The sequence below is a fragment of the Pseudogymnoascus destructans genome, assembly GCF_001641265.1.
Source record: "Pseudogymnoascus destructans isolate 20631-21 unplaced genomic scaffold scaffold_28, whole genome shotgun sequence".
NCBI lineage: Eukaryota > Fungi > Ascomycota > Leotiomycetes > Thelebolales > Thelebolaceae > Pseudogymnoascus > Pseudogymnoascus destructans.
Window position 1 is genome coordinate 147,202 of NW_020167547.1, and position 9,161 is coordinate 156,362.

Below are 9,161 nucleotides of genomic sequence, written 5' to 3' on the forward strand. Positions count from 1 at the left end.
CACTTAAAAATCAAATTAAAAAGAAGAGTCCTCTTGGCTATGATTTCAGTGTCAATTCACACCGCTCATGCACATAAGTGTCCACGTTCCAGCCTGCTTTATGGGAAGCGAGACCTTCAATCACGATATCATCCGATAACTAGACGTCAACTCCACCTTCTTCACCTTATAAAGCTCAAGAATTCTCCCAAACTTGGCTATAAGTCAATAGCACAACCGCCAGTATGGATGAGGCATACAACCAACACTATCCGCACATTCGGCTCCACAACCGTTCCTCGACCTCACTGAACGCCCTCTCTCTCGCGCCCCTCACCTCCCGATTCCCCATTGATGATGCGGACGAAGCTCAGACTCCACAACCTCCACAACCTCCACGACCTGAACACCGCCTCTCATACCTAGAAACTGCCTCTATCCCACCGTCGCCCGGCATTCTGGCCAGCTCCCGCTCCCCGTCGCGCACCAGACCCCGGCGATCCCTGAGCTCATCTGGCATCCCAAAGTCCAAGTCGAGCACACAAATCCACAAAGACGTTACCTCCGCTCACTACCCTAAACCACATGTCCATAAAAGCGGTGCTATTACCCCCGGGCCGCGCCCAACCCACGGAAACAAGCACCGATCTATTGCGTCAGAAGACTTCGCGCTCGGATTCTTCAATCGCAGGAAGCCCGACGACGACGACTGGCTACTCCGCACTGGCTCCCTGATCATCTCAGCCTCGCGCGAGTCGAAGGGCCAAGCATGGCTAGTGTCCCGCGCCAGCTCTACCTCCCTGGCGGGCCTCGATAATGACGACGACTCGGAGGATGACCGTGTCGCTGAATACGGCTTCGTCCGCTCCCGCCGCCCAAGTGGAGACGCCGATGACGAACTATCCCTCGTCACAACTCGATCTTTCGCCGCACACAGCCGGAGCGCTTCGCGCTTTGCCTCCCGCACACAGAGCCGGGCTCACTCGCGTGTACAATCTCGTCGAGGGAGTAGATCGGGGCTGGTTCTCACACCGCTTCAAGCGCAGGAGATGGACAGCTACTTCCAGCTCGCTGGCATCGACATGACGAAACCGGATTTTGTCGATGTCGATGAGGATGCTGAGGCAGAGCCTGCGCAGGCCCGTCATGACGAGATGCTCATGCGGCGGCTTGCGAAGACAGGGACGCTGGGTCTGGGGACGTGGGTGGAGCGGCTGATGGGGTGGAGCCTTTTTGCGGTGGAAGAGGATTGGGAGGAGACGGATGGTGAAGGGGAAGGGGCCGAGACAGAGACTACTGATACGGATGTAGAGGGTTATGGGCGAGGCAGGAAGGAACGAGAACGGAAGCAATGGGGGGAGATGCTTGAGAAGGAGGCAAAGGAGCAAGGTGTTGTGTTGCCCCCGCCGCCGGAAGGATCTGAAGAAGGGGGATGGGGAGATGCGGCTTGGTTGTTGAGTGTTGCTACGAAAGTGCTTCTCTGAGCGTATATAGAAATGCTAATATTAATATTAATGAAAGGATGCTTCGGCGGATTTATTAGAATATGACTTCATTTGTTCCTGCTATCTGATGAACGCACTAAACTGCAATCTGGGAGACGAGACGTATTCGCTTTTCTGAATGCCAATTCTTGAGCCAGTTCAGCCATCCTTTCCCGAATTCAGCCACGCTATTCTCAGTGCGAGTTCTCATGTCGGTTTTACCAACCTTTTCAGAATTCAGCCTGTTGCTCAAAACGCCGTCGCTGCAATGATTTGGTATTATAATGACGCACAAAAGAAATCCCGCGTCCTCCTGTGTATAGCGATGCTTCGAATAAATCTGCTGGGTGTATCATGAGGCGCTCAGCCGTCGGTCAGGTCAATAGGAGTCTCCATTGTCGTCTTCCTTTGCTTTGCAACCGGTGCGTCGCCTGTCAGATCCATAATATCTGAATCGCGGCGCTCTCTTTTGACCATCCTCTCTGGTTTGATCCCTGTCTCTGGTTTTGGGCTCTGGCGGAAGTAAGCTTCTCTTTCGACAAAGGAAAGTTCTGGATGTTTGGTACCTGTTGCCACTGAAAGGCCTCGCGGGCCAAACGCTCTCTTTCTGCTGCTGGCAGGGAATCGAAGAGGTCTATGGATGGAGACCTTTCAATAATCAAGAGTTTGCAGAGTGCATCTACACTGATGTAAGACCCCTAGTATCCGATGCGTTTGAAGGTGGCCCCTTACCTTTAGAGCGGTACCGAAATATGAAGCGAGCCAAGGGCTTGTCCGCTGCGTCAACGTACTCGAAGGCAGAAGTTCTTCGTGGTGGAGCTGCTTTTGCAGGGCCAAAGCTGCAGGAATAACTTGTCAGTATTGGAAATGTTGCTCCTACGCTTCGGAATTTGCACATACGCAGTACCGTGTGAGAGAGCGCGGCCCTTAATAACCTTCTCGGAAATCGAAGTCGCAACATCTTCGGGCGTAGTGTATCTGCTGGGAACGTCCTCTCCTATTTTAACGCGAAAAACGTTGACAATTACCTCCCCCAAATTCGCTGCGGTCTTCATGTCGATCTCCGTCTGCCCAATATCCGAAGCCTCAACTAGATATTTATTAGCGCTGCCCCTCTCTGAGAGAGATTAATGAACTAACCAATGTTGACGACAGCAAATCTGAAAGGTCTGAGGGTTCCTTTTCCAGTTTCATCCACTCCAGAGATCCCTCCTAGCAGCGCGTTCCAGGGACGAGTGTCTGATCTCCCAAATGCCATAAAACGGCCTGCACTCCATTTTCCGTCGACCTTTGCTAAAACGACAAGATCATCTTCTGTTTGTCTATGCTCCTCAAAGGTGGGAAGGACAGAAACTTTCACTCCAAACTCGGTGTCGGATATTGCTTCAATGTACTTCACGACCGTCTTTGACGCCAAGGGCCCATCGACTTCCTCGCTAGCATCTTCAAACTCTTTTCCTGGTTGCCCATTGATCCAAATAGAGACCTCAAGTCCAGTAACTGCATCAATAACAGCCATGGTAAGAGTGCGCGTCGTGGCAAGACGGTAAAGATTCTAAAGGTGAGAATCAGGATAGCAAACGGTTCGGATGATTAAAGAAAGCACAAGCGCGTCAACTTTAGTGCAATAATGTCGAGTAAATCCACGCGCTGCTTATTGGCCACCTTTTTGGTGAATTTGAATGTGCGCCAGAGGTGAAGTCGTACTGTTGTGAGAAACAAGGCTGTGAGGCCGTCGTCGTTTGTTCCGAGTTGTGTATCTGGTCGAAACTACGCGCGCGCAACACCCACGCGAGGCTGCAGCCTTCGAAGACGGGGAGGAGAAGCGAGCCTCTATAATTCTTTCGTTCGCTGGTATGTCGTTCGTGCGGTTTGGAATCCAAGAGGGAGACTAAACTTCTCAAGTAATTAGGGTCTTAGAGTTGACTATAGCGCTCATCGTTTCAGAAGAGTGAGCGAGTATGTAACTAGCGAACGCCCACGCTCTTATTTCAGTCAAGACCTTGGGAAGCCGAAGACATAAGAAGCAAGCCAGAGATAGAAAGCCTCTCATACCATGCTATAAGCTGCGAGGCCTGGGAGACGATGCCGTATTTGAGAAATCCCAAGGACATACCCCTTCTCATGCTTCCAAACCACCATTTAAAATAAGCTGCAACAGTCTTCTCACCACAAGTCAACACCATCTCCACCACAAGTATCACCATCACACCAGTCTCTCATAAAAAAGAAGCCAGCGCACCATCATCTAATTCATCATCTAATTCATCCCCTCTACCCCTCCATCTCATCTATCGAATCCACCTCGCTCGCTATACATCCCCCCCCCATGTCCAACCATAGTACTCACAACATAAATCTTCCCCTTATCCAACTCCACCCCCTTAACTCAATGATCACTTTTCCCAGCCAGCGGAGTCCGCACGCACTTCCCATATACATCGCTCCGCGCCATATCGCTCGCCCTCGAAGTACAAAAAAAAAGGTGACACAAAAAAATGCAAAAGCAAAAAATATCTCAACTCTTCGGAGATGACTCAAAAAATCGAAGTCGCGAGAAAATACCATCATCCAATCTTACAACGATATCATGTCAGTTTTGATATCAAACTCACTCACTCACTCCGTCTCCTCTCATTTCACCCCCCTCGGCCCCAAAAGACTCGGCACAGCCTTCCTCCCCATCCTCTTCCCCCCATTAAGCACTACCCTCGGCACCCCCCCAATAACCCTCGGCTCCATCATAAGCTCCGGATCGAGCCTCGCAGGCATCCTACAAATGACGCTCTTGTACTCGCCCTTGAATGCGCCGCTGGGGCTGGGCACACTAGCGCTTCGCCAGAGGTGATCGGATCGATCTTCCAGGAAGGAGGTCTTGGCTTTGGAGAAGAAGGAGGAGGTTGAGAAGCCGCGGTTGCGCTTGGCGAGGATGATTTCGTCGAAGAAGCGGATGGAGGGGCTGGAGGCGGGGGTGGTTTCACGCTCGTGGATGAATTCGTTGAATGCTGTGGTGTATTAGTGCGTGAGCTCATAGAAGTGGGGGTTGGAGTTGGACATACCCTGCGTTTGCCTTAAAGCGCCAACATAGTCGGACATCTCACCCGGCAGACTCCTCCCGAATCCCTCCATATCAAATGCATATATCTGCTTCGCGGCCTTCTGCTCCTTGGTGGTCGCAGGTCTCAAATGCTTGCGATATGTGTACAGAAAACTAGCGAAGCACCTCACAAAGGAGGCTCTGACCTTGTCCGCGTTGAACGCTGATGGACAGATTAAGCTCACCTGCCCAAGACAACGGGAATGCGCGGTGATGCTGCAGCCGCTGCAGCCGTATGTGCCATCACTATCAGCTTTCTCGTCACATACAGAGCAGACGGATGAAGTATCATGGCTCTCCCAATTGAGACAATGTCCCTCAACCCAAACCGTTTCCGAAGACGAGCTGACGGGCTGCATGAGCATGCTTGGCATAACCGTGCTCGCTGCCAGTGTGCTAACGGCGTAGCTGCTAGGAGCATAACCGTACATGCTCTTGCTGTCTATGGAGATGGCAGATGCTGACAAGGATGCTGAGTGCCCCGCTGTGAAACGTAGCTCTGGCTTGCGGTATGGGATATTGTCGCCCACACCAAAGGACGATGAGCGTCTGGAACTAGACTCAAAATGGCCGGAGCGTTTCTCTTTCAGAGTGCTCGTCAAGGTGAAACCGGACTCGTTGCGAACCATTGGGCTGTTTGGCATGTTCGGGAAATGAGTCGAGTTAGGAGAGATTGATGTCTGTGGCGGACTAGAAGGGGTGTTTGACTTGCTTGTTGACGGACGTTCGACACGAGTGTGATCATTCTTAGACTGTAGGAAGGCATTGAAAACAAGCGGTCGAGACGTCGTTTTAAGGTTTTCTTCAACGAATGTGGTTGAGCTCTGGCTAACAAATTTGGAGAGCGTGCTTGGAGCAGAATTCTGCGTGAATAGCGAGGGAATTTCACCCGAGAATGCATCGTATGGGAAAGTTTCGATGGCATATGGCGGAGGCCCGACAGGAACGCCAAATTTGTTATGGTGTGGTGCCGCTAACTGAAGCAAGGAGAAAAGCTTCCGCCTTTGCTGCCGCGGTAGAGACACAGGCGGTGTAGTAGACTCGATAGAGTCGTTATCCAAATCCACGAGAACATAGTCGTCATCTGGCAAATCAACATTCTCGTATCGTCGCTCAATACCCACAATGTACGGGCAAGGCGCTTCCAATGCGGAGATCAGCCGTGCAGGTAGCACAGGAATGAAGATGCTTGCCCATTTGAATGGGTACAGCAGCGTTATCAATGCCTTGGTCGCTAAATGCAGCATAGCTGTGTGCGACGACAAAAATATAATCCGAGATTCTGATAGGGCGAATTCCAACAAGGCCACGATATTCGGGATTGTCAAGGCCCTGAAGAGAGCATACAAGTCTGCGTTTCTTGACTCGGGTAACTCGTTGACAGCCTCCTTTCGGGCAAATAATCGAAGCTCTCGGACAGCAATTTCGACCTGCGTCTTTGAAGTGATAGGTGACAGTGCCTCGGTGCACAGGTTCACAACATATCGTTCTAGCGGCTGCCACCGGCCCACTTTAGGTGAACTTGGTGGAACTCGTAACACGCCGCTGTCCGTCATAGGCACAATAACAGCCCGAAGCCACTCCTTCCAGAAGCTCGTTAGCCCAGCATCGCGCCCCAGAATCCCATAAGCTCTAGGTGTCCAGAGACCTGTGTCACCATCCGTCAGACCCTCTATTTTTGATGCTGCACCATGTCTCACGGGTCTCAACATGTCCGTCATCAATGTAATCTTCTCTTCGACCGAGCTAATTCGCTCCTCGAGATCGTCACGGGCAGTTGACCCAGAGGCCATCGCCGGGAGCTGAGTAAGGAGTTGCGATAAGTGAGCTCTTTCCCCAGCTAATCTCTCGCCCAGGCTTGCTGCCAACTCCCGTTCTTCATTGGTCATATGGCTCTGACGCCAATCCTCACATTTTCTCTCAACTGCCGCTGCCGCATCGGCGCCAAGTGGTAGCCACACTATCACAGTAATGCCGTATATTTTGGCATTATCATCTCCAGTCATTGCAAACCCGTGCCACGTGGACCGAGGCCTCTCGTCTGAGGAGACAATGTTGATATCGTTAGGGAAAGCGAACATAGGGACATAATCTGGGAAACGTCCCCTTCTCTGCAGTTCGTCCGTTGCTGTCTTCGGTGGGTATCTGTCAAGGAGGACGGGTTCAAGGCGTCGTTTTAAAGGGTGCATATCAGGGTCCGCGTTTAGGGGTTCAGGTGGTGGTATAACGGAATTGTAGTTGCTCAGTCGTTTAGATGTGCGGCTCGAGACTATATGATGTTAGCTAGGTTCTTATCATACACATCAATAGAGTGTTGTATCTTCTCTCTGAGTGTCCAATCTGAAAACCAAGAAGCACAAATAACGACACCTCCATCATGAAAAACGTCTGTGTGCAATTGTTGAGCAGTAAATCACAAAAATATAACTTACCACTTCGGTTTATAGTCTGTTTCTTGGAACTGTTCAGGTCCCTAAAGCTTATCTTCCTCCGTATGCTCCCACCAACCCTTCCAAACGGACTCTTCCTGCCACCCAGTCCCTCCTCATCATGTTTTATCTTCTCTGCCCTAGCCGTCATAGGCGGCCTGCTCTGCATCACCGTGCCCGCGCTGAAGCTCAAATCATCCAAGAATGTCTCGCGCTCATTCGCAAATTTGGACAGCGCCCTATCGAAGTCGAAATCCGACAGACCCTGCTTCAGCGACTCCTGGGTCCCATTGCTCGGCACGGCGCGCACAGTCAGCGAAGATCTGTTGCTGCCGCTATACGTATCGAGTGCTTCGAGGGATTGGATCGAGTTTCGCGCGTCGGTCGACAGGCGCGACAGGCGGTTGAGGGAGCCGCGCGAGTGTCGTGCCGTCGAGCCTCGTGATGCGCTGCCGAGGATCGGCTCGTCTTGTCCCTCTTCGGGGCCTTCTGCTATGGTGTTGTCTCCCACGGGCGGGAGGCTGTTTGTCGTGTGACCGCTGTTGGGAGCTTCGGGGAGGTCGTGGTAGGAAACGGAGTCGATGCCAGCGATCCAGAAGTAGTCCGCGAGGGGAGCTGAGGACGGGTCCATGGTGGGCGTGTGTGTGAGCCGGGCGACTTTGGGGCCTTTGTTTGAACGGTCGCGCGTATAGGAATTATCGCCCAGGGCAAACGATTTGTGAGCTATGTTGTCATCGAAATATAGTTGTGGGGTTGCAACTTTCTGTTTGGCAATTATGCGTGTTGCTAATCGGCTAATGGATGGCCAAGGTTCAAGGAAAGGAAGGGATATAACAGCAAGGCCTGATTGTAACCCAAGATCTCAAAGCGATCATTTGCAGGAGCCCTGTTTTGTTGGGGGAGTGGGAGTTAGGGAGCGTGCTTTGGGTAGAATGAGGGGGAATGTGAGGATATGGATTGAAGATGGAATATGGAGATGCTTGCTTGTGAGATATCGGAAAGACTCCACATTTGGTGGGGCAGTCAGTGTAGAGGGTGCGCGAAATAACGGGACTGACGGGTGGGTTGCGTAGGGATATTTAGGGTGTTAAACGGGTTAAACAGGCCTTCCTTTCGTATCTTTAGGGGACGAACTACAGGGACTTACAGGGACCACAGGGACTTACTACCTTACTAACTCCAGTTACGATCAGTAACTACGATCAGTAAACGAGGTAACCGTACAAAGTTGCCCGTCTATGCGCTGTTTAATATAAAGTGTAGTATGCACTGCCTACCTTTCCCTCGTTTAATACTTATTCCGGTTCCGAGAGAGGAGAGGGAGAGGATCGAAAAAATGACGCTACACCGCTACTACGCTTGCTACTAATCGTCGTGACCAACTTTTCGCTTCGCTTAAGGTTGGAGTAAAGCAATGTGGGAAACGCGCCCGAAGCGAGAGGAAGCAATGTGCGCTCTGTCAAATTGCGACCGTAAGTACCCACACATAGTAATTTATATGTAAAGATACCTAAATAAGCTATTCTACGAAATTATCACTTTCTTACTCCCACTCGCTCTCATACTGGCTCTCATACTGGCTCTCACACTCGCTCTCAATTTGGGGGCCTTCTAGGTCAGGAATTGGCCCCTCGAGCTCCGGAGGAATTGGGATCCCCTCTCTGTGGAACTAGGTAATCATCTTGTTCCGGGCACGCTCTTCCTTTCAGGCCTTAATTCCTGCCCTAAGAAGCCGTTTGCGAGCCTGGTTTAGGGCCTGGCGGGCTACCCGGGCTTCTTTAGCTACGAGCTTCTAGGCTTGAAGCTCGGCTTTCTAGGCCCGAAGCTCGTGAGCGTGAGCTGCTTGGAGCTCACCTCCAAACTGAAGGCCGGCCTAGCTTCGGCTTGCCCGCTTCTTCAACTCCTCAACCTGCCGCTAAGTTAGGCAGTCTGTAGGTCAAGCTCTATAAGCTGGCCTAAGGCTACGACCTCTTCTGTTCCGGTAAGCCAGTTCCTATAGTCTCTTTTACTAAAGCCGTCATAGTTATATGTATTTCGGGCGAGCTGGAATACTATAGTCTTTTTGGCTTAGTAGGATGTAGTGCAAGCGTAACTGTACATCATTATAGTATTCCAGCCTTATAAGCACTAGCATAGGGTAGCTGTGCTCGCAGCTATATGAGATATTGACAT

At 51.3% G+C, this 9,161-nt stretch overlaps 3 protein-coding genes across 3 annotated transcripts; 1 reads left to right on the top strand and 2 right to left on the bottom strand.

Annotated features, from left to right (window-relative positions):
* Window positions 1-106: 106 nt before the first annotated feature.
* On the top strand, window positions 107-1,529 carry VC83_08546 (uncharacterized protein). The gene has a single exon (XM_024472095.1). The coding sequence runs from the start codon at window positions 225-227 to the stop codon at window positions 1,461-1,463; it is 1,239 nt and encodes a 412-aa protein (XP_024320288.1). The 5' UTR covers window positions 107-224; the 3' UTR covers window positions 1,464-1,529.
* On the bottom strand, window positions 1,510-4,129 carry VC83_08547 (uncharacterized protein). Its single transcript, XM_024472096.1, has 6 exons — window positions 2,604-4,129; window positions 2,364-2,553; window positions 2,196-2,302; window positions 2,030-2,142; window positions 1,690-1,976; window positions 1,510-1,631 (listed from the first exon to the last, which is right to left on the bottom strand). Exons 1-5 carry the CDS (start codon window positions 2,980-2,982, stop codon window positions 1,827-1,829), a joined length of 939 nt encoding a protein of 312 aa, XP_024320309.1. The 5' UTR covers window positions 2,983-4,129; the 3' UTR covers window positions 1,510-1,631; window positions 1,690-1,826.
* On the bottom strand, window positions 4,098-8,105 carry VC83_08548 (uncharacterized protein; the record flags this gene model as incomplete). Its single annotated transcript, XM_024472097.1, has 3 exons — window positions 6,993-8,105; window positions 4,523-6,829; window positions 4,098-4,468 (listed from the first exon to the last, which is right to left on the bottom strand). The coding sequence occupies exons 1-3, from the start codon at window positions 7,618-7,620 to the stop codon at window positions 4,098-4,100; spliced, it is 3,306 nt and encodes a 1,101-aa protein (XP_024320220.1). The 5' UTR covers window positions 7,621-8,105.
* Window positions 8,106-9,161: the final 1,056 nt, after the last annotated feature.